At 50.0% G+C, this 23,754-nt stretch overlaps 1 protein-coding gene across 1 annotated transcript in view; it reads right to left on the bottom strand.

Annotated features, from left to right (window-relative positions):
* AOAH (acyloxyacyl hydrolase) overlaps positions 1–23,754 on the bottom strand; it is a 133,788-nt gene that overhangs the window by 37,905 nt on the left and 72,129 nt on the right. The window contains exons 12-13 of the mRNA XM_045827765.1: positions 20,510–20,601; positions 6,450–6,532 (exon numbers count right to left, since the gene is read on the bottom strand). Coding sequence (XP_045683721.1) covers positions 6,450–6,532; positions 20,510–20,601 — 175 coding nt within the window. The remainder of the gene's footprint in view (positions 1–6,449; positions 6,533–20,509; positions 20,602–23,754) is intronic.

The following is a 23,754-nucleotide window of genomic DNA, read 5'->3' as shown; positions in this document are numbered from 1 at the left end:
TAGTGGGCACGTAATGATGATTCGCTGTGGCACTTCCTGATGATGTTTCCGCTGCTGTACATGCTTTCAGATTCCTAAGTGTGGTTCTGAATTTCTGTGACAAACCTGATAAATGATTCTCCTAAACATATGTTTTGAAAAGAGCATAATAGCTTCCCAGTGTGTCACCTCCTGTACTTGCAACTCTCAAAACTTGACGTAGCTCCCTGAGTGTCCTTCAGCCGCGCTGCAAGTTCCCTCTCGTCTTCCCCAAAGATTATTTTGTCCTTGGATCCTCTGTGCGCTGAGTGGCCATCTCCCTGTGCTTTCTGAATGTCTATGTTTTTTTCCTGCACAGCTGTCTGCTCAAATGTACCTTCTCTGAGATGTTTTCCTCCCCTTTTCCGGCAGAAGTACATGCCTCTCACTTCCTGGGGCCTGGACCTACCTCTATTTTAGTGTCATTTTATAAGAATCATAAATGTCTCCTCACTTGTCTCTCTTTTCCACTTAGTTACGATGTTGCAAAGACAGGGGCTTCGTCTTGTTCACCTTTCTCGTTCTAGCTAGCACACATGGCAACATGGGAGGGAAACAGAGGGAGGGGCCAAGGCAAAATCAGGTAGAAAATGGGAAGAAGGGAAGTAAAAAGAGAAGACCAGAGGTACAAGGTGCATCCCAGCATGCTTTGGGGCTGATGAAAACCCAGCGAGTTCATTTAAGCTTCTTGCTGGACCAGGGGCGCCCAGGAAGGGTTGCATAAATTCTAAGAAATAGTCCTGCGTGGATTGGAATATCTCCATTGTTTAATGCTTCTTTGAAATTGAAAGCTTGAAAGTATTAAAAATAGGAATAATGATGCCTTTTAATAAAAGGGGTGGGGGAGATGCATTCTTCTCTGGGAAATGTGTCAAATTGAGATGGTTCTTTTTTTAAAAGTTTCTAATAGAATTAGACATCGCATCTTGGAGATATTTTTGGTCCTTAGGAGAAACAGCAAATTTTGAAGTGCGCGGGCACTGAGTGTGTCGGTGAGCCCCGGTCTCTGAGATCAAGCCCCTCAAACACCGTCTCACACACTGGGGGTGTGCATTTTGCCAGCTCCTCCGGGTCTGCCAGATTCTCTCTTGTTCTCCAGATGGTTTCACCGAAGCCCAAAGAAGGAAGCCAGCAAGATGAGGTTTTGGGGGGACGTGGGGGCTGGAGGGAGTGTGGAGAAGTGAAGAGGTTCAAGGTCAAATCTGGTGAGCAGCGAGGGGAGGAGTGGTGGGTTGGGTAGGTGAGGCTGCAAGCACGTGCACTTTTGCAAAGCACTAAAACTCTCCATTTGCCATATCTGTACACTCCCGGTTAGCCCCTCCCCCCCACTCTCCCAGGAAGTGGGTGAGCATGCAGGTGTGCGGAAAGGGGCGACTTCTTGGGGTACGGACGGAAGATGGGGTCCCGGAAAGACCACGCCCTTCAGCACTTCTGACTTGCTGAAGATGGAACAACCCCGGACAGGTGTGTTTGCACCAAGGTTTTGCTGAACTTGCAAACACAAAATGAGGAAAGGCTGCCCGTGAACAAGAGAGACGTTCTATTCCAAGCTGGCGAGGTCCTGTTTGGGAAGCGCGGTGACCCTAGGGTGCAGCCCATGCGCCCACCAGAGCACCCCTCTATCCTGCACCCCTGCCCCCCGGCCCGGACAAGGCATTTGGGGGCTGGGAGTTGCTTGTTTTTTTTTTTTTTAGAGAGGACTAGTCTTGTTTATTTCGAAAGAAAATGCCTTATGAATTTTTATTGACTTATAAATACATATAGGAAACCACTGTAACAATTCGTTTTTCTCCTACCCTTTATTTGAAAGGAAGTGTCATATTGCTAATAGTGTTTTTTGCCTAACACAGATGTACCCAGGCTGGCAAAGGATGATTGTGTGTCGTTTCCTTCTCGTCAAAGGGTAAATGTAACCCCCGAGAGTGATTTAGGTTAAAAACGAGAGCGTGTGTCGGGTTGAGGAGCCCCTAGGACGAGCAGCAGACGCTGAGCTCGGTGCTGGGAACACAAGTCTGGTCCCCACGTGGCTCAGTGTCAGACCCGGAGGCGCGCCCACAACAGGTAGCTCAGCTACCAGCCTGGGAAAGTGCAACAGGAGAGGCAGGGGCCGAGGGCTGGGGCGAGGGGCGGTTGGCTCCACTGGGTGTGTGAGTGCGGGGGCGGGGGGGGGGGGGAGAGTGGGTGGAGTCAGGCAAAGACAGTGGGGGCCGGAGGAAGCTAATATTCACCGACTCCTCCCTGCGCCCGCAGCCCCGAGGCCCAGCGCTGAGGTTCCCAAGAGCAGAACGTGCAGCAGGGGTGTGGGGTGGTGGCGGGGTCTGCGCTTGCCAGGCCTTAATCTCGTCCTTGCCTTCTTCCTGTAGCCTCACAAGGGGGACCCCCCTCCCCCCCCGGAGCCCACTCTGCAGGCTGTCCGGGTCACTCACGCCCCAGCGGTCCCACTGACATCTCCTCCACCCCTTGGCCCAGCTCCCCTCTGTCAGGCTCAACCAGTGTCTGTCACTGTCCTGAGCCCGGTTTTTTGTCCCAGAGGGAGCCCCCTTCTTTCTGCCGTGTTCTCCGGGGCAGGTGGCCTCTTACCCCCCCTGTCACCTGCCCGCCTGCTACTGTCCCCAGGGCCTCGGAGACCCGGCCCCGGACGCCCCTCTTTCTGCCCCCCAACTCCGGGAGCCGCAGGCCTTCCAATCACAGACATGTGTCTTTTACATTTGTTTTTTCACGTCTACTTTAAAAAATTTACATCAAAAAAGGGACTGATTTTAAAAAGTCAGTAACTGAGTAAATGGGAAGACAGGTGGACATGGAGTGAGCAATGGAGACGGATACTTGGGCAGTCCCGAGTCGTCCCCCTTCCCCCTCACGACAGCCCCTCGAGGTTCAGGGAAGGACCGTCATTACCCCCCGCTGGGAAAAGGGGCCCATCCCGGCTTTGTGGTGGATTCCACGACGTCATGTGATGTAGTTTAAGGACCTGGCTTTGTTAGGAAAGGGCGAACCAGCAAGGCTGGGTTTGCCCCCTGAACCCCATCACCCCCACTGAACTGGGGGCAGCCACGCGCCCATCACACGAAGTGAGGACGGCCCCTGGGAGCTGGCTTGTTGCCTAGGCAACCAGAATGAGATTCCCGGGGCACCTCTGGCAACCGCGCTCATCGAACCGTGGTCCCCGGTTTACAGATGCAGAAAGAGGCCCGAGAAATTGAACAATTTGTCCAAGTCACACACACCAGTCCCAGCGCCGACACTCAGAACCGGTCTGCTACTTTTACTTCAGGGGAAGGAGAAGGTTTCGTGAATCGACAAGAGGGGAAGAAAGACCTCCGGTCTCCTGATTCTGGGCCTCGCTTGGCTGCTCCGTGAGGAGCTGGCTTTGCCCCTTCCCCTGAACCACGCTGGCCGCTGCCCGCCCCCCGGCCCCCCCGGCCCCTTCGCTGCGTTGGAAGCTGTCGGACGCCCGCCCCTGCCGACGGTGACCACAGGGCAGGAGCCTGGCGGTGCCTGCGGCCCGTGCCAGGGAACAGGCACCCAGATTAAAGGCCACCTTGACATTTACGTATTAAAATGCTTTATAATCACTGGCAACGGTTCGTGGTAGGGCTATCTACAGACATTTCCGAGATCTCGAGCCTAAACATCAAGATAAAAATAAAAGCTGTTTCTTTAATTCTGACTCTACCATTTTAAAGAAATGCCTTCATATTCCATTCAGCTCTGTCTTCCCTGTCTCCTCTTTTTGGCTGCTTCTGAAAAATCAGCATAGCCATGCATATGCAGGATCTAGAAGGCTGAGGTCTCCTACAGCTAATAAAAACCTCGGGGAGTCACCGAACTTGCTTGGTGCGGGGACTCGGGGTACAGGCTGCCTGAAATCAAAGGGAAAGAGTGCGGAGAAGCGGCAACACCAGGAAGAGTGGCTGGAGAATAAAAACCAGATCATTAAATAATGAATAACTAGGAGGAAATTTTTTTTAAAAAAGGCCTCTTAGAATTACATCCTTACAAAAATAGTCCGGCGTCACCTCCGAGGAGGGACACCAGACACCGTCGGCACGCCCTGCACGCCCAAGGACCGCAGACTCGGAGACAGAAGGGACGCGATCTCTCCTGACCTCCGGCACCTGTTGGTCAGACGGGGGTCTGGCGGGAGCCCCGGGTTTCGGTCCCGTGTTGACATGCGTGTGTTTTCAGGACAGGGCACTCCCGCCATCTCCTCCCCCCCTTTCCTATCTGCCCCCCGAGTGTCAAAGGGCAGCTGTGACAATGGAGGACCACGAAAGGTCCGCCGCAGGCTGTACCGAGGACTCTTCGCACTGCCTCGGCCGGTCGTTTGGATCTAGCAAAAGGTCACTGTGTTCGTTTTTGGGGGTGGGTGGGAAGTGACATCATGTTGACGTGTCTGGGTCTGCTGTCAGCGGCACACAGAACCTGCATTTTGGGCCGGACCCTCTGGTTCGTTTTCTGCCCGGACCTGGCGCCCTCAGCTCCGGGGCCCTGGGCAGGCCCTTTCCTGTCCCTGGACTCAGTTGCTTTCCAGGGACTTTGCAACGGCTGTTTCTACACACAAATACAATCCCCGGGACAAAGAGAAGTTAAAAAACACAACCGCCCCTGATGGACCTGAGGTAATGATTTTGGGTGTCTCGTCTACCCATCTTATGGGCCACTGGTTTTTTTTTAATTTTAAAAAATGTAGTAGAAATTAAATATGCTATCCAATTTTATATTCTGGTTTTCCTTTTGGCACTGTTTGGCCTTCCTAAGCAAAGCTATATGAGATTTTTAAGCATCCTTTTGTAGAGCTGCCTAATATTCCACACAGGTGCTTTCGTTCTTTCTGGTTTTTACAGTCTGCCTGGACAGGGAGCTCCCGACAGCGTTGGGACTGTTTAAATCTCTCAGTAAAGACAAAGAGGGAATGCCACGAGGGGCCAGTAGCCACTCTGTGTCTCTGAGGAGTCACAGCCAGGTTCAGTGATGCCTTTTCGATGGACTGGCTGTGGCTGGTGTTCATGCGCAGAGAGGGGCGGCCGATCCCTTTCTGTGGACTATCTCGGACCCAGGACCAGTGGCCGTGCTGTCTTTGCTGGTGTCTGAGTGGAGGGAGGCACCCTGGATGCAGAGTCCCGCTCTCCCAACTGCCTGTCTCCGCACCCCGGGGCTCTCCAAGCCTCTTTTCCCCGTGGCGACAGTGTGGAGATCATTATAATTCCTCAACTCGGAGAAATACATTTTAACCAGTTTAATATTGGGTTGAGCGCTGCAATGAATGTGTACATCTTAATTTTCTCTCCCTCGACACTCCCCAGAGCTATTACAATCAGTGGTTTCCTTGAACTGAAGAAATATAATAATACTCTCCTTTCGGCTGGTTGAAAGGATTACCTGAAATATTACACCTAAAGTGTTCTTAGCACTTGCTAAGGGAAAAAATATATGTCAGCTATTATTAGTAAAAATATCACGTGGTTCTTAGAATAGAGAACATTTATTCTGCGTAGAATATAATGAGAAATGACTTGTAGGTCACGTAGTTAGTGGGAAGTTGTGCTGTTAGGGAAATCCCTTAACGCTGTCGTTAATTAGCGAGGGCACAGGGTTGGCAAATAGGTCTCCCCTCACGGGCCCAGTCTGTTGCGTTGACGAGGGTCGTCAGACGTGCTGAGCGGTGAGAACGGCCGAGGTGGAGTCTGGGAGCGGCCGGAGAGGGCCGAGGCTGATTAGCGGTACCCTCCCCAGGCACCAGGGGTCTGCCGCCTCTGCATTATGGGGTCACAAGGCATCACCTGGCAGTCCATGAGGCACTAGCTAGGCCTTGGTTTATCGCTGAGGAGTTTAACCACACCTTGTGGCAATGGGTGGCACCTAGCTCCGAGGTGAGAGGTGAGACCACACAGGTAAGAAGTGAGCCCAGAAGAGACCGATGTTCTGGGAACCAGGGGGAGCTGCTGGAGACCTGCAAGTCTCTGCATCTTTCTGAGGACACACTCCTTTCCTAATTAATGGCTTTGGGGATGTCAGCCACAAATGCTAAGCTACTTTTGTTAAAACTCCCACCCCAGTTGAAATGTGGGAGGCTTGGCACCAGAGGGGATGGCCGAGTCTTTGCAATGACCTTGATTTTGCCTAGTTCTTGTTCCGCTAATGCTCACCTAGGTCTTGCCTCCTGAGCCTTGAATGCCCTGCACTTCCACCTTTGGGGAACTTTGCTGCAACACAGACACGCCCTTCGTCTCTGTTTCAGCTGCATCCTGTTCTTGTTCTCTCTTGCTGTGGGGAAAAGGCTCTAACCCCAAGGCCCCTCTGTCAAGAAGGGAGACTGTTCATTTTATCCCATGGTCCTTGGTATCGAATCCTCAGCTTTTGCGGTACTTGGGACATAAAGTCAATCACTCAGGGCGCATCGGTGAAGGCTTAAGTGGAAGGCTACATACCGTTTTTTGAAAGATTCTGGTAGTCTCTGTGATTGCAGCGGTTTCTTTTCCATAGATGAAAGTACAGAGAGTTTTCTTTAATTCTGAAACAAATACATATGTATGTGTTTACTTAATGTTGGGACATTCACATGGTGAAGTTCAAACAAACATGTTTTTATCATGACTTTTATAAATGTGGTGAAGATGAACTCAGGCGATCAAATCTCTGCAGACGCATTTGCTCTGCACTGTCACTGCATGGGTTGCTACGAGAAACAGTCCTGTGACATGGTTGCACGGATGTGGTACGGCGAGATCAGCCATTCCCTCCCTCCCTCCCTCCCTCCCTTCCTCTCTTCCTCTCTCCCTCACTCCCTCACTCCCTTCCTTCCTTCCTTCCTTCCTTCCTATCCTCAACTGAGCACCGGCTTACTTATTTTAGAGAGAGGAGAAGGAAGGGAGAGAAAGAGAAACATTGATGAGAGAGAGAAACATCAATCTTTTTCCTCTTGCATGTGCCCTGACTGGGGCCTGAACCCACAACCCAGGCGTGTGCCCTGACTGGGAATCGAACTAGTGACCTTTTGGTTTGCTGAATGCCTCTCCAACCAACTGAGCCACACTGGCCAGGGACAAACATTTTCTTTTTAATGCAGACCTCTAGGGTCACCCCTTTATAATCTTTTAAACAAAAGCTGCTCTAAGTCTCTTGAACAATGGGTTATCTTTCCCACTTTTGTATTTTGAAAATGACCATGTTCCCTTTCTTCTCTCAGTTGCTGTGAAGCTATGAAGACACTCTTGTCCTTCAGATCCATGTTTCCCCTTTGTCCATTTTAACAGAAGTTTTAGTGGGAAATTTGTCTACCCAGAATAATGATTGCTTTCCCAGCTTCCCTTGCAGCTAGGAGTGGCCTCTTCACTGAGTTCCAGGCAATGTGGTGGAAGTGGAATTATTCAGTAGCAGTTTCTGGGGATGTTTCTCAAGACACAATTGGCAGATTTCTTTGCTCTTTCTCTGTCCTGTTTATCCATTCTGCTGCCCAGAATAGAAATGCTGCTATTTTAGACTGTGGGGATGAGATCTACACTGGAAAGGCAGGGGGTGGGGTGGACAGACTCTAGATCCCCAAGGGCCAGTGAACTTCAGCTTCCACACCATACCTGGATTTCACATCTCTGAACTCGTGCTTTTGAAGGAAATAAACGCATGTGTTACATTATTTAAGCCACCCATATGTTGAGTCTCTCTGTTCCTTGTAGCCCAATCTAATAGTAAGGGACACAGGCTTTAGAGACAAATCTGTGACCAGTCTCAGGCTATAGTTACATGTATTTTAAGTCATTTTCTTGGCTCCTCTTTGTTCTATCTTTGATTTTTCTATCTTCGTTTGCCGAGCTTTAATTTAACTTAAATGCAATTTAATGTTATGTTCTCTATAATTTTATAGGCTTTCTAAAATCCTTTCTGAAACAAGACTAGGTATAAACTAGTCTTGTAGTGAATAATAATTAAACTCAAAAGTATTTGATCACTCCTTAAACGTGTTGTGTCTTTTTCGTTATAATAAGTTCATCTCTCATAACCTTACATAAATCACCACTGACTTTTCAGTGTTATGAGGGTCTCACTCCTATTACAGGGTTTTCCAGCTGTCTCTGTGCCTCAGGAAGGTAAGCACATATCAGGGTTGGATGTTTGGGACACAGTGGACGTTTATTCTTTTTGAAGTCAGAGAAAACTTATGACAATGTTTCCTAATAGAAGAGTAAGAGGTCTGAGCAACATTGTAAGTGTGGGATTTTGTGTAAGTGCCGTAGAGTTTTGAGGTGAATAATTCATTTTATTTTGTAAAAATCAAAGCTACTCATGCATATAGTTCTAAAAAAATTAACTTCATTTTACTTGAGTGATGTTTATGGAGTCTGACTATGTTCCAGGCACGTTCTACCCACCTGGGTCATATTGGCAAATAAACCCCTTCCAAAGACCTCTGCCCTTGTGTTCTTGACGTCCTAGCAAGGGAAAAAGGGTGTGGTGGAAGTGACACTATGCCAGCTGTGGCCTGGCTTTCTAAGGTACCTGTCAACTTTGGTCCCTTACAGCCCTGATACCCCATGTGAGAAACTGACTACCCTACTGAGACATCACGTGAAAAGGCCACACAATGGAAGCAAACAAGGTGTCCTTTTATGGGTGGATGGATAAACAAAGTGCGGTACATCCGTCTGATGGACTATTATTCGGAATAAAAGGAAATGAGCTATCAAACAGTGAAAAGACATGGAGAAACCTTAGATGCCTGTTGGTAAGTGAGAAAAGCCAATCTACATACTCTGTGATTCCAACTCTGTGACATTACGGAAAAGGCAAAGCCGTGGAGACAGGAAAAGATCGGAGATTTCCAGGGGCTTGGGGAGAGGGAGAAGGAGGAGTCAACAGGGGGAGCCCGACGGGGTGTGTAGGGCAGTGTCACTCCCCTGCACCACGCTGGAGCGGTGGGTCTGTGTCATTATGTGTTCGTCAAAACCCGTAGAATGTTCAACACAAAGAGCGACCCCAGTGTAAACTGTGGACACTAGCTAAGAACAACGTGCCAATATTGACTCTTCATTTATAACAAAGGGCCCACCCTGATGCACCATGTTCATCACAGAGGACATCGAGGAGGAGAGTGGGGGCGGGGGGGGGCAGCGCAAGAGAACTCTCAGTACTTTCTGCTCACTTTTTCTGTAAGCCTCAAACTGCTCGAAAGTTAAAGCTATTTTACAAAAGTCCCCACTTGGAAAGGGAGCGGGACCCCGCTAAGCCAAGCCCAGCCCTTGGGTTGCCCCTTCCCAGGCACCAGCAATGTGAGGGCAGCCGTCTGGGACCCCCCAGGCCAGCCACCAGGAGAGTGCCACTGAGTGACCGTGGCCAGTGTCACGTGGATAGGATGAACTGGCCGGCCAAGCGCTGGCTGAGTTCCCGACCCCCCAAATTGGGAGATGCAATAAAAATGGTGGTTGTTATGCGCCACTGAAGTTGGAAGGACTTGGTTATATGATTCTAGATAACCAGAACAGAGGGTTATAGAATTCTAGATAGAGATCATTTTCCCTCAGAAGTTGGAAGGAATCCGTCCCTGGGGTCCTGGCCTCCCCGTGTTGCTGTCTGAACCGATCTGTGCTTCGGTCCTTTGAGAGTCTGTAGCAGCATCCTGTTCCGGGCGTTATGAAATGTCACCAGGACAGGCTTGGTGTGGCTCTATTTTCATTCATAGTGCTGGACATTGGATGGACGCTTGTAGCCTAAAATTCATGTCACTAAGTTCTGAGAGATGTTCTTCAATGACTGTTGCCCTTTTCTCTCTTCCTTTTTCCTTAGAACTCCTTCTGTTTGGATATTGAGTCAGCTAGACTGGTCTCTACTTTTCCTGGTGTTTCTGTCCTATTTTCCACACTTTTGTCTTTTCCTCTGTTTTCCGGCTAATATTCTCCACTTTGTCTTTCAACCCTTCTGTGAAAATCATCTGGTGCCTCTAGTATACTTTCCAAGTAGTCTTTTTTGTTCTTTGAATATGTCTTTAATTTCAGCATCATGTTCCTTGCTACATCAATGAAATATGTTTTTGAAGCTATCAGTGTTGGTTGTTTTTATAAGTAGGATATTAACTAGAGCTTTAAAAAAAATCTCCCCTTAGTAAACAAAAGCTTTAGTCTATTTCCTTAAAGTTGTTTTTTCTCTTTGTTTTTATTTTGTCTTTAACATTCAAGGCTCCCCTCAGATATCTACGATCTTGGGCTGTTTGCTGGCTTTACATTGAAAAGTGGAACCTGATTGAAAACGCAAAAGTTGATGGGAAAGGGAGCCCCCGTGTGTGACTTGCTACTCCGGTCCTCACTATTGGCTGGCTGGGCCTTTCTCGGGGAACTCCGCTGTCTGGGTCTTTGTGGGGGGGGGGTCTCCTCTTGGGAGGCACAGGTTCCCCAGGCAAAGGTCTTCCTGCCTCCAGCTGGGTTACCCGCACTCTGGGCTGCGGGTGGGTGGTCCTCAAGGTCGGCACAAATGTGTGTTAGCAGGGTGCTCCCCGCGCGTATGGCTGGTGTCTCCCAGCCCAGCGGCCCGTCCTTTCAGCAAGAAGCCTCTGCCTCATCCCAGAGCCGTGGTGCTGCCCCCTGGAGGACAGTCGGGAAGAGTTCTGAGGATCTCACTGCCCCTTCGGCCGCTGCTCACCGAGTCCTCCTGTGTTGAGCCTCCCCCCCTTTTCTGGGGCTGCCACATGTAGGCAGCTCCCAAGGCTTTGGGGGGTCCTGCTGTGTAAACACGGGGGGCCTCTCGGCCTTCCCTCCCACCAGCTTGGGACACACCGCTCCTGAGTCCACGGAGTCAGGTACCATGGGTCCGGGTCCGTCCGCTTTCTGGCTTGCAACATTTTAGCCCTTCCTGCTCTCTCGGTCCTTGTGGGCAAGCTCATTTGCTGTCATCTTAGTGGGGTTTCTCAAGGGGGAGAAGTAACTGCCTTCTCAACCTGCTGTCTTACCCAGAAGCCTGAGCTGAACACTCTGTATCCCGCACTGTGGATGCCCACTGCCTTGACTATTTTATTCTGGTTTAAAAAAAAAAAAGATGGGAAATGGATATTAGACCTGAATTCAACACTAAAATAATTTCACGGTTGGTAGTGAGGGGTTATTTTCCTTTGGGAAAGTAATGGTTCCCAACATTTAGCCATACGTTATTTTTGATACTTCCAAAAACAGAATTTATGTACTGAAATATTGTGTTGCTCATGGCCTGCTTGTGACGAGTAGCTAGTGTGGCTCTTAATATTATGGATACAGAGAGTCACGCCTTTTGTTATAAGAATAGAGATATCTTTATCGTAGACGAATAGTTTCATGAACATTTCTGGCCAGAAAGAGACCTGTACTTTTGGGATTAACTTTTTCTACAGGCACTAGATAGTATTTCACGTCATCAAAGACACACTTTTCTTTCATCCCCATCTTGAATCTCTCCTATAAATCCTAGTGATTGAATTTGTCCGGGCGTACTCAGAAATCCTGAGAAGACAGGGAGATCAATACGATGTTTTGAGAAGCCGGTAAGACAATACTCTGAGATGCCTACACATCAAGAAGATTGCTTAATAGAGACTTATCTGTCTATAGCGTCAGCTGCCCTTGAATTGCTGGGATGAACTGAGGACACTGTGCACAGTAAGGTTAACCCTGACGACCACTCGGTTTGGAATCCCTTTGCCCTCGCTCCCCTGTCCTTAGTCACACTCAGGGTTCCCGGTGTGATTGTTTTGTGTCTCCCCTTTTCCTCAGTTGTGCCTGGAAACCCAGTCCCATGGGCTAACAGGTGAGCCGATGGCTTTTGCCCTGTCATCTGAGGGGTGCAGCGGAGGGGTATTGGAAGTTCTTGTCCTCACCGCCCCCATCCCCCATGCCCAAGGTACTGGTGACGTCAGCAGCAGGAACGGAATTGCAAATACAATAGGTGAAATCCCCAGTTTCATCAGCTCCATCTACTGGGGGGCCCGGGAAGTACAGCATTCCATGCGAGGACGCGCTGCTCTCAGATTTTGCTTTTGAGCAACCAAATTCCACATAGGTAAGCCTCAGACAGAATGGCTCCTAGTTGGTTTTCCCAACACGGGCCCAGGTAACACACACAGAAAAACACTTTCTCTGAGAGACTCTTAATACCCTCCCCACCACCCCTGGATTTCACTATGACCGAAAGAAAAACAAAGTAAAGAAAGAATAAAACTAAAAAGGAGCCTCAAGAGTAATGCAGACAGACTGAAGGGGTTGACTTAGAACTGAGAAAGTCATCTCCCCCAACGCTGACTTGAAGAAGAGCCTACGTGGAGAGAGGCAACCAAGCAGCTTCTCAGAAGGCTCAGCCTGTCGGAGGTTTGGGGATAAACCAATGTTTTTTTGAGCAAGAGCGTGGTATCACGTCCTGGTGAATTTCCTGAGGCTGTTGCTGACTCTCTCTCTAAGACACAGCTAGTGTGGGTATGAATGCTGAGGTCCTGTGATGTTGAATCTCAGGGAATCCATTGCAAACCCAACTGGGGCTCGGAAGGCTAGCAGCAGGGCTAGCTGGAGACAGGTGGTAATATTTGCTGTGAGGAGTTCGGGCAGGGGCGTGGGTTAGGATAAAATCAGATAACATAGAGATTAGGCTGGCTTTCTCCAGGGACCGCTACTAGAAAGTTTTAAGAGAAGGTTAGATAGTTTCCTTTCTCATGGTGATGAAGGTCAGGCCCGCATGGGGCCAAGGAAATGCATTGAAGAACTTCAAAAAACTCCCTCCAGTCCATCGCTCCTGGCCACATCCCAGAGCCCTGTGCAACCTCTGGTTCACTGCATTGCCAACCAGCCCTGACTGCAGCCTCAGAGAGAGAGAGATAAACATGCAGAATATGGTTTGTTGTGCGTTCAGAGAGATTGGCAGTGGGCTAATTAAGCAGGGGTGCGTGCGGGGGTGAGGACAGCCGCAGAGACGTCCAGGGAGCTCAGACGTGAGAAGATTAGCCAGACGGCACGATGGATTTTGCGTCTGCAGCAGCAGAATTGTACAAGGATGCAGACTTCCGAGGCATGGTGTTCAATAATTTATGAGCTGCTATGCTCAGAGCAGGCTTCTTACCTGTTAAGTTCACCTCCCACTAAGATTCCTTCCTCCGCCCTTCTCTGAGCCTGGAGCAGTGCTAACGCCCTCCAGGCTGGCTTTTCTCAGCCTCTGGCTGGAGTCCAGGCCTCTGCGTCAGCGTGTGCTTTAAACTGGGATGAAGACAGGGACTCGAGCCCGTGGGTGCCGATAAATCGGAGAAGCTCATTCGTGGCAGAGATAATTGTGTTAATAATCTAAACAGCATCTCTCACAGGGCGCTCTGAAACGCCGGTTTCTTGAGCTGCATCGTTATCAGAAAACACACACACACACACAGATTCTACAAGTTCTGTGGTCAAATTCGTTTAGGAAATATTTCGTATTATACTTTGGAGATATACAAAGGGTTTTGGCTTATTCAAGGCTCTGATAAAACTGACACTGAACAAATTTGTTTTCCTTTATTGAAATGAGTACTTCAAAAATTCGTTTGATCGCGGAGGCTCTTTTAAAATGTGTTTAATAATACCCTTTACCCTCTCGTGGGGCTAGCGTTTGGCTGAGTTAGCTCTGCGATCTGTCCTTGGGCACCGAGGGTTGAGATGGCCTAACATCTCAGGTGCGGTTGGTTACAAGAACTCCTCCAGGGAAATTTGGAGGCTTTTTATTTCCTTTGATCAATTTGGATTGCAATATTATATTCACACTGAGGCTTGATTTACCTATAATCGACTATATTCACTTGTTAGCACATCTCTCCTTTGTTATACTCTTTCTACCTGGCGACTGGATTGATAATTGTACTTTAAATTTATTTCCTCCAGTTTTCTGACTCTGAGGTTATTATACCATTTTAATGAGTTTTCCTAATTTCCTGTAGACCCTTTATGACAGGACACCCTTGGAGGTCAAGGCCAAGGATGGAAGTTACACCAATTGATTTTTATACGCAGTGCATCCTGCCCCAGTGATTCAATTTGTGCTGTTTATGCTCTTCTTCCCCTGCGCTGGCAGTTGTCCCTGAGATGTTAACTCCTGCAAATCTGATCTGACTGAGGCAAGGGAATGCAAGGGGAGGAGGCCTGTGCCTTGCAAAGCATTCTACATGCGCAAAGGGACGTCACCAAGAACTTCAGCGGTTCCTTCACGGAGCACCTACGACGGCGCCACGGGACGTGCCTGGGGCTGGGACTGCAGATCCGAGTCAGGCACTTGGGAGGTTCAGAGTCTGGGCGGGTGGCGGTGGGGGCAGGTGGAGCGGGGAGGCGGCGAGCAAACACTTACGACGAGTGAGCTGCCACTGGCCGTGGAGGAGCACCCTGGGAGCACAGGACAGAGCCGCACGGCCAGACGGGAGTTTGCGTGGAGAGACTGCACAGAGGGACTGGCCCCCAAGTGCTGAGCACTGAAGACAAGGAGGAGGCGAAAGTCCCGTGATGCCCAGACTCACTAGTAATCGGGAGGTTGCAGATTAACAACCATAAAATATTATTAGATTGAAAAAAAAAACTGAAGAAGGTGGACAATATCCAGTCCTGGCAAGGGTGTGGGAAACAAGCATTCTCATGTGCTATGTGCGAGAAGATAAATTGGCATAGCCATTTTGGAGGAGTTACGGAAAATCAGAACATAGGTATGCTCGGACCCAGCGATGTTTTTCTGCAGACATCCTCACGAGGGTCAGGAGGCGCACTGGAGGCTCCGCACCGCAGCACGGAATACCGAGGATTTGGAATTTCACGGACTGCCCACCCACAGAACAATAACACCACCTCACTATGCAGTATGCAGGATAACGCGAGAGTGGAGAGTGCTTCGGGAAGAATTGTGAGGGCGAAGCGTTGATTGACAGTGTGTTTAAGCACAGTGTGATGTCATGAAGGGCAAAAGTCCAGCAAAGCACTTACTGCTCTACGTGCAGATATATGCACGTGGTCATGTGGGGAAGGACTGGGCCAAATTGCACTAAACTGATAACAGACGTTTCTTCTGGGAAAAGGGGTAACGTTGGGGAGGATTTCGGCTTTTTCCTTTACGTACTTCAGTGTTTGCCGGTGGTCCGCACTTGGAGAATCACCGATGGGGACCGTCTCTCCTCTTATCAGCCGCCTCCAACTTCGAAAGGCCAACTCTCCGGCTAATTATGTGTTTTGCAAAGTCTAATTATAAGATGGCTAATCATCGGCGATTATATCACATGTAATTTTTGAATAATGGATTTAATAAGGTTATTAAGCTCATTAGTGTTTAGTAGTTACATGTCTTAAAAAAAACACATGAAATTAGGTTAGCAACTCTTAGCTGCAAATCCCTTCCCTGCAATTTTCTGTGTTTAATTCCCCAAGTGACTTGGTTTGCAGTCATACACTGCTTTCCAAAATTGTCCTCTCATATCATGCCAGTGGGGTCGGAGAGAAGAGCCAACCTTTAACTCTCGCATTCTAGGACACATCTCATCAGAGGCGTGTGTTTAAAGGTCCTTGAACAGCGGGGCTGTGCCGCTTCTAACACTGGCTTTGTCTGTTTCGTTCTAAGCATTTGCTATGTTTCTGGCCCAAAATAGCCAATTTAATCCAGGGGTAGCAGGAGCAAAATGTGCTCTAGACAATTCCATCTAGTTTACAGCCATTTAGGTGGGCTCACTGGTTTGCCCTCAACTCTCTGCAGCTGGATGTGGTCACTTTGGTCGTTGCTTTTGGCTGTTTTGGCTTTCCTGGCTTCTTCTGGGTAACATCAGCTTCCTTCCTTCCTTCCTTCCTTCCTTCCTCCCCCCTCCCTCCCTTCCTTTCTTCCTCCCTCCCTCCCTCCCCTCCCTCCCTCCCTCCCTCTCTTTTTCCTTTTCCTTCTTTAATCTCTGAGCTTTGCCCTGTTTTTTTCTCCCAGCCCCCTCTGCTCTCCAGCTTCATCCTCTCTATCCTTTAGCCCCAGCCTGCAGAGCTGCCCCGACCGGACCAACTCTTGGCCCCACTTTCAGAAAAAGGGGATTTGGCCACCAACAAATGCTCAGTTAGATGTGGTTGGGGCCAGGTGGTTCTCTTGTGGAGGATTCGGAGTCACCCCATCCCCCTCTCTGGGGTTCGCTCGGGAGAAACAGCACACATAACAGGCAACACCGGAGCACTGCTGTAGCTGACGGCTGGCCGCACAAAGCAAGGCTCACTAGGCATGAGCTCATTATAGCACAGTGACTCTGGCCCTGAAGAAACATGGTTCCTAGAACGTCTCCATCTCTGGCCCATAACATTAGCCATGTCTTGTCTCAAGGGACAACTAGTTAAGGGTCGGGGAGAAACCCATTTGCTGGGGACAAGCAAGATCTCTCCCCGCCAAGAGTTTCCTCCTATGCTTCTAAATCTAGCAGCACCATAAAGCAGGATGTGGACTTGAACGTTAGGTTGTCCTGTAACTGCTGAACTTGAACATTGGCGAGAACGTAAGAGATCCCCAGGTGCAACTCAACTTCACCACGTCAATGAGCTCTGGGGACGCTAAATGTCCTTCCTGTCTGAGGCCACTGTGCCTGTGAACACAGTCTACCTCCCAATCCACCGCACCAACTCACGGGGGGTGGTAGACGCTGCTTTTAAACACGACATCCTTCCTTCCTGAGGTTTGGGTATGACTGTGTCTCATCCTTCTACTGGGCCTTAGCTCCTTTAACCTAAACAAGATTTTCCTGTTACGTAATTGCTATTCAAGGTGATCTGAACATGAAGTGCTATTTTTAATCTTAAAACATATTTTTTTTTCTTTTCACCTATAATTTTCCTTCCTAATGCCAGGGTTCCAGCCCCCAAGCTACTGGCCTCACACAGGTATGTGTTTAGTTATTTTGTCTTGGACGAACTCAATTACTTTCTGAATCACACTGGGAGCAGAGCAGAAACATGATTTTAAGAGTTATTGCTTTTTGAATTTTCTGAAACCACAGAGTCGAGAGAACAGACTTTGTTAAAGTGTCAAAGGGCATAAAACAGAGAGGTTATATTTATCTTTTCATGCATGCGTGCAATGTCAACGATGTGGCGCGCATCTCATAAGCAGATACCCCGTTTTGAGGAGGGGTGGGTATCACAGAGGAAAGAAAGGAAAGCAGCCCTTTCCTCTACCAGACTTCACCTTTCATCTTCCAAAGGTCCATTTTCCAAAGAACATCGGTGATACCGAAAGCCTGCGGCTGACTCAGATAACAGCACGCACTTTCTGGAAGTCCCGTCGACGAGAGAAAGCGGCAAGTTCTACCTCACGTTACCCAGCATTTGAACTCACAGGGACATGCGCTTCAAGTGCCCGTGGAGGGGCCCACACTTCCCGCAGATGCTGCTTCTGAGAAGGTCCATGCTGTTTCCTTTCCCCTGATCCCACCAGAGGAGAACTCCCATTGTATGCTAATCTCCCTTTCAGACTTTTTTACCCAGTTTAGAACTCTTTGTTCTTTGAAGAAGGAGATGGGCCTAGCATCCATTACCTGAAGGTAAAATTTGCATGAGAGTGTGTGAGATAGTTGAACAGGAACTGCTGCCCTGAGGGGCACACCGACAGTGGTTTATGGGGGTGTCGTGCTGCTATGGGGGGGCCACTGCCACTCAGATGCCAGACATCTGAGGATGTCTGTCAGAAAGAGCTGAATACAGTCATCCACTGCAGCCGAGCGGCACAGAACACGGGCACAGTCCCCAGACGCAGGTGGCGAAAAGCACTTGGGGTGGGAGAACTGGATCCCGGGGGGCCCCACAGACACCCCGAGAGAAAGGCCCCTGCAGGCCCCTCCGAGGGGCCAGCTGGGCTGGGCACCTTCTTAGAAACACATCGGATGAGGACGGTGCTGGAGTCCACGCTGAGCCAGTGGCACGGGCAGGCTGTGAGTCGTCTGTGAATAGTGACACAGGTCCTAACACGTGAGGAAGGCCCTGAGGCAGCACAGACTGACTCAGAGCGGAGGGGACATTCACACGAGCCACCTAGATGGTCACGTCCTTTGTGAGCTGATGTCAGAACCTCTCTTCATAGAGAGGCCACGGCATTCTCTACGGAACTCTCTATAGAATAGAGAATAGAGAATACCCTCCATTCTACAGAGACTTAGAAACCCAACGTGTCAGGAGGCTGGCCACTATTCCTTCCCCGTTCGTGCCCACTGCCCTTCCTCTAAGGGAGATCCGTCTGCCTGCTGGGCTCCCATAGGATGGACGTGGGAGCTGGGGCAGGCCTGGAGGGCTGGCGGGGTTTCATCTCGAGAAGGGAGGGACCCCCTGGTCTGAGGACAGAACAGACGCAGAAAGGAAGAGGGAGTCTGGGTCTCCCTGCCACCCGAGACAAAGCTAAAGTCGACTGAACAGAGGCTGCTGGGAGCAGGAGCTAAGCTTGCGCAGGATTTTGAGGAAAATTAAGCTGAGATGCGGGGCAACTGTTGCTCGGTGTGCGCTGCAGGGGGAGGGACGAGGAACCCAGTGTTCACTGGTGTGGCTGGGCCCGGGGGATGGATTTCACTGGCGCTCTTCCTGTGACTCCAGTGCAGGTTTAAATGGCTTGGCAGGTAACTTTAAACACCCCCACGGCAACTCGTGAGGCTTTAGGCAGAAAGGTGGTTGAACTTTGGAGGGTTCATATATAAATGTAAACGCCGTTGAAAATACAGTAAACTTGACCATCTCTCATTCTTAACGATGGTGTATGGTCATAAAGCCTTGATGGAGGGAAGCTCCCGGGTCTTTGATACAGAGCTGGGCTGGGCGGAGGGCACTTTCATATTATTTTCTCAATCAGAATGTTGACGGGGGAGACTAAAGAGTCTCTCTCTTCCAGAAGGCCGCTTTTACCGGGCTGTCTCTGGATGTGATGCAGGTGACCATGACAATGGCAGGTCAGGACAGATGGGCCGAGGGTGGGACTCTGAGGTCCCCAGACCACTGGGAGTGTGGGGACCTTAGGAAGGGGTCACGCACGATGGACGTCTGAACCAACACATGCCACTTGTCCCCGCCTGGGGAGGGCCTCTCGGGTGCTCAGTCATTCCTCCGCCCCATGGCCACGCTCTCCAACGGAGGGACGCTGGCTGCAGGGAGCCGCGCTCCGCAGGCAGAATGAAAACGCGCCGGACCAGTGCGCGCTGCGGGCTCGGAGGCCCCTGGCTCACCCCATTACTGTCTGGTCTGACATGATGCCGGGTTCCATGGGGACGCAGCCTATGCTTACGCGTGTGCCACCTCAGCCAAGTTTCTTAGCTCGTCTGCTCCAACCTCGGATTCCTCAGCCGAGAAAAGCAGGAAGCTATGCCACCGACCTCACGGAGGGATGAGAGGGGACACCGCTCTCCACGTGACACTCAGTCAATCAGTGACGCGCAGCACGCTGCGAATGCCGCGAGGAGCTCGCTCCTCGCCATCAGTGCCATGGGGACCACTAGTGTTATTGCACGAATGACAAGCAGCAGCCTAGTTTCTTACCTGATTAGACTCGAAAACCTACACCCAGTCTGGAAAACACATCTCCTCTGCGTGCCCTCTATGCGCAGCTGATTTCTGCATAAATGTGAATGCGATTTCCTGAGGGTTGGTTACCTTTTCTGGTTTCTTCTCTCTCTCTCTCTCTGCTCTCTTTTCTCACCGTGCTCTCCTAAATCCTTGAGGGTCCGGGCCCCTCACCTAACACAACCAAAAGGAGGAGGCTGATGGTCTTTCTGTGAATGCTTTCGCCTGTGAACCCCGTGGCTCTGGGGCTGAGCGCTGTCTTTTGGCGCATTTATCTCATAGTAGCATTGTTTACACATTTATCTCCTCTGTCCTACTTGAATGTGGTTTGACTGCAGAGATGGGACAAGCCTTATTTAACTTTAAAACATGTATAGCCTATGTGTCTGATTAGGTAGCAAGTATTTAACTGTTTTTGAAAGAAAGGAGTGAAGATAGCATCAGGTAAATTATTCACGGTAGGCAGTGCCCTCCATTAAATAACAGATAGGGTGCTCACGTGAGGAACGGCTGTTTGCGGGCCCCGAGACCACACCCCATCATCACACAGAGCACATCGGGCCGCATGTCACTTGGGGTCCCAGGCGCCGCCCCTCCCTCAGGTCTAGAACGTTCACACCAGGATGATTCCAGGGCCTTGAGACTCGCCTCTTGGTTTTATAAATATTAATTTCTGAGGGTAAATAATCAAGTAAATGTCTTTGTCCCTCGAATCAGAGAAAATTGGTGACGTTTTGAGTATTTTCCGTCAGAGGGCGACTCCAGAGCACCCCCCACAGTGGGAAGCTCCCCACCTACCCGCCCTGATCAAGTATAATGTGCATTCCGTCTGCCACGTGGTGGGCTGTGTCGGGGGTGCGTTCGTTGTGTGTTACTCATGTTCTGGAAGAAATTCCTAACAGCTCACGTCTCAACGTCCTGGGGGCAAACCCCGTCTTCTGCTCTAGTTTTACATCGATTTACTGAAATCAATGAGGGTTTGGAAGTGTACGTACCCGCTGGTGGAGTTGAGGAATCCCGTGGCGCCAGAGAGCTGCGGCCAGTCGAGCTCGTCGGTAAGGGCCGCTGGCAGATCGAAGAAGGATTTCTAGAGAAAAAATAAAGTGGCGATGATCAGAACGGTCACTTGTTTGCCACAGGTAGTAAGAGTATTCATTGCCTAGGCATTGCTCTTTGTCTGTCTCTTACTCTCTCTCTCTTCTCTTTCTTACTCTCTTTGTTTAAGGGGCTCTGGCATCTAAAGCATATGCCTCTTAACTTAAACCATTGTCGGAAAATTCACACAGACCAGGACCCCTGAGGACCTGGTTCCCACGTGGCGTCTGTGGAAGAGGCAGAGCGCATGCCAGCCCAAACGCATCCTCACTGGGAAGGGCTGTTTCAGGAGATGGGCCAACTTCCTACTCTTCCACGTTTGCTGAGCTGTTTCTCCGTATGTGAGTTTAGACAGTCAGGAAATGGATTGCCTGAAAAGTAGTACTGCCTGAGCCCCCAGCAAAAATGCCTTCTTGAGTTCAAAACTCTGGCCTCAGCCAATAAGGGGCACCTCCTGCACCCCTTGAGGGTGTCAGACACCTTTGAGAATCTAATTATGGTTCCTTTCCCCACGAGATACACGTGCATGCAACGTGGCCTGGGAGTTCAAAGGGCCCACAGACGCCCTGCAGCTCCTGCACAGGCCGCAGCCCAAGAACGGCCGACACAGGGTGTGGACAGAGTTAGGGTTCACTGAACCTCATTGCCACGGCTCGTGCCCCGTCAGAGAAGACGATGCTTCCAGCTCTGTCCCCTTATTGTTTCTTTGATAAATGTCCTCCGGGATGAGTTCTCTTCTGCTCTAATTTCTACAAAAAGCTGATCTAGATGGCTGTTTTCAGAACAGAGTTGCCGGATTTAGCACAGAAATGCCCCATTAGATTTGAGTGTCAAGAAACAAAATGTGTACACACAACAGAATACTACTCAGCCTTCAGGAAGAAGAAAATGCTGGCACACGCTACAGCATGGATGAAATCTACATCGTGACTTAATGTTGAAATGTTATAATAAATGTACTACTTGGTAATCAGAGAAAACAATAAAGATGCACTTTCATTTATGCACTTTACAATGTGATCCTCTGATATTCAACTTTAATTGAAAAATAAAATTGAAAAAAGATACATTTTCAATTAGTTAATGAGACAGAAGTGTGGCTCTTCCTTCCCTAACCGCCTCCAGACACACAGATTCCAGATTCTCTTTAGGAGACAGGGGAGGACCCTCGTGGGAGAGAAGCCCACAGGAGGGAGGGCCTGAAGCCCTTTGGAAAAAAATGCATCCAGCCCTGGCTGGTGTGGCTCAGTGGATTGAGTGCTGACCTACAAACCAAAGGGTCACCGGTTTGATTCCCAGTCAGGACACATGCCTGGGTTGCAGGCTAGGTCCCCCGTAGAGGGTGTGTGAGAGGCAACCACCCATGGATGTTTCTCTCCCTTTCTTTCTCCCTCCCCTCCCCCTCTCTAAAAATAAATAAGATCTTTGAACAAGTGCATTCAGTGATATGCAAATGATTGCTTTGACGTGATTTGCCCTTAGACATACCTCTAATTTATTTCTAATTTTAAAACAGCATTATAGAAGAACTTGGGGGGTTTTGAGGTTCACCTGAAGGGGACATGGGTTTTCAATACTGAAGGCCCTGTGATTCGGGGGGCTGGTACTTCATTGTCACCCCTTAGTGGGAACCAGCCACCTCTTTCTGCTCAAAACGCCACCATTACTGTGACTCAGCCTCTCTCTGTTTTGGTTTCCGTTCCTCCTGCCACTATAATCAGACATTTTCTCTGTTTTTTTTTTAAATGTTATTTTCCCCCTAGGTTTCTCTCTTTATGTGTTTGCTGTAGGACTTGAGAATATTCAATGCTACTACAGGCACCAGGAAAAACAAGCAGAATGGATGAAACGCAGAAGGTAGGTTAAGCCAGGAGAGCGAATGAGCAGGTAGGTGGCCTGCGAGATGGGGGGCAGAATTTATGGGCTGTGTTGAGTAGGTGCGCAACCTGTGAGACACGTTAGAAGTTTACAGAACAACACGACCCGCCCCCACACCACTCGCCCGCCTTTTTCTCAGTCACGGACGCAACAACAAGCCCGGGCTTGGGAAAGTGGGTGGGGCACTGGGCCTCCACAGTAAGGAGTTAGACAAGGACTCTGCTGGCAGAGGGCGTGTGTCTTCTACCCCGTGAGCCTGGAGCAATAATGGAAGGGATGGTAGTTCTGACGTGAGCCTGCGAAGCAGGGGAAAGACTTCACTCTAGGAATCAGGAGATCTGATTGGTGTCTGCTCTACCAACACCGTGAAGCCCCTGGGTTTGGACAGGTCACGGTAGAAGTGGGTTCCGTTCTCCATCCAGTCCCTGTTCTCAGTCCAGGAGTGGGTGGTAGAACTCTGATCTCCTCGGAGGGGTGTGGGGTGTGGGGTGTGCGGGGGCGGTGGGGGGAGGAAGTTGAGGGAGGGGCAGGAGAGCTGAGGAAATGGTCAGCAGCCTTAGGAAGTGGGGTCTCCATGTGCCCCACATTTTTCCAGCTCAGTATCCCCGGATCAACCTGAAGAAACGGGTTGCAGCTGCCTGGGAGAATCCTGGCCTCCTCGCTGCTGCTCTCCAGGAAGCCCCAGCCAGCCTGTGGAACCAGCCCCGGCAGGATTTTAGCAGGAGGGGACAGCAGCTGGCGCTGCAGCACAGCGGGGCCTGGGGTAGATGTGCCCCCCACAGCTGGAGCCCAGGGAGGTCAGGCAGCTGCATCGCTTTTTTCCTGGTTATTTGATAGACCTGGAAGTGATACCAATCCAGGTTTTCCTGGTTAAATATTTTAGCTTTCGCTTATCGCCTTATAGCGAGGTTTTAATATTCCTGGCTGTGCAAAATCAGGGAAGAGGTAGCTTTACCAGTGACTCAGGCCCAGCATCTCCTCTGGTGACAGATTGTTACCCTGTGGACTCCAGGGGGAGGAGCAAAGGTCAGCGAGAGAGGCGGGTGGATGAGTACGAGCCCTGCACGAGTCACGCATCCTGTCCGGTGGGTCGCCCAGGGCCCCTCCCGTCCCCGGGGCACTGTCCCAGGTGTAAGAGGGTGCATTCTGTTGCGAGAAAATGAAAAACGGCCTGAGCGCACACATGGAAGCCTCCGCATCGCTGTCTTCCTTAGTAAATTCGGTCGATGAGAGCGAGAAGGCACAGCCACGAAGAACAAAGGCTTTA

Source organism: Phyllostomus hastatus, unplaced genomic scaffold (assembly GCF_019186645.2).
Source record: "Phyllostomus hastatus isolate PE091 unplaced genomic scaffold, TTU_PhHast_1.1 phas_scaffold_78, whole genome shotgun sequence".
Lineage (NCBI taxonomy): Eukaryota > Metazoa > Chordata > Mammalia > Chiroptera > Phyllostomidae > Phyllostomus > Phyllostomus hastatus.
This window is presented reverse-complemented; position numbering and strand designations above follow the sequence as displayed.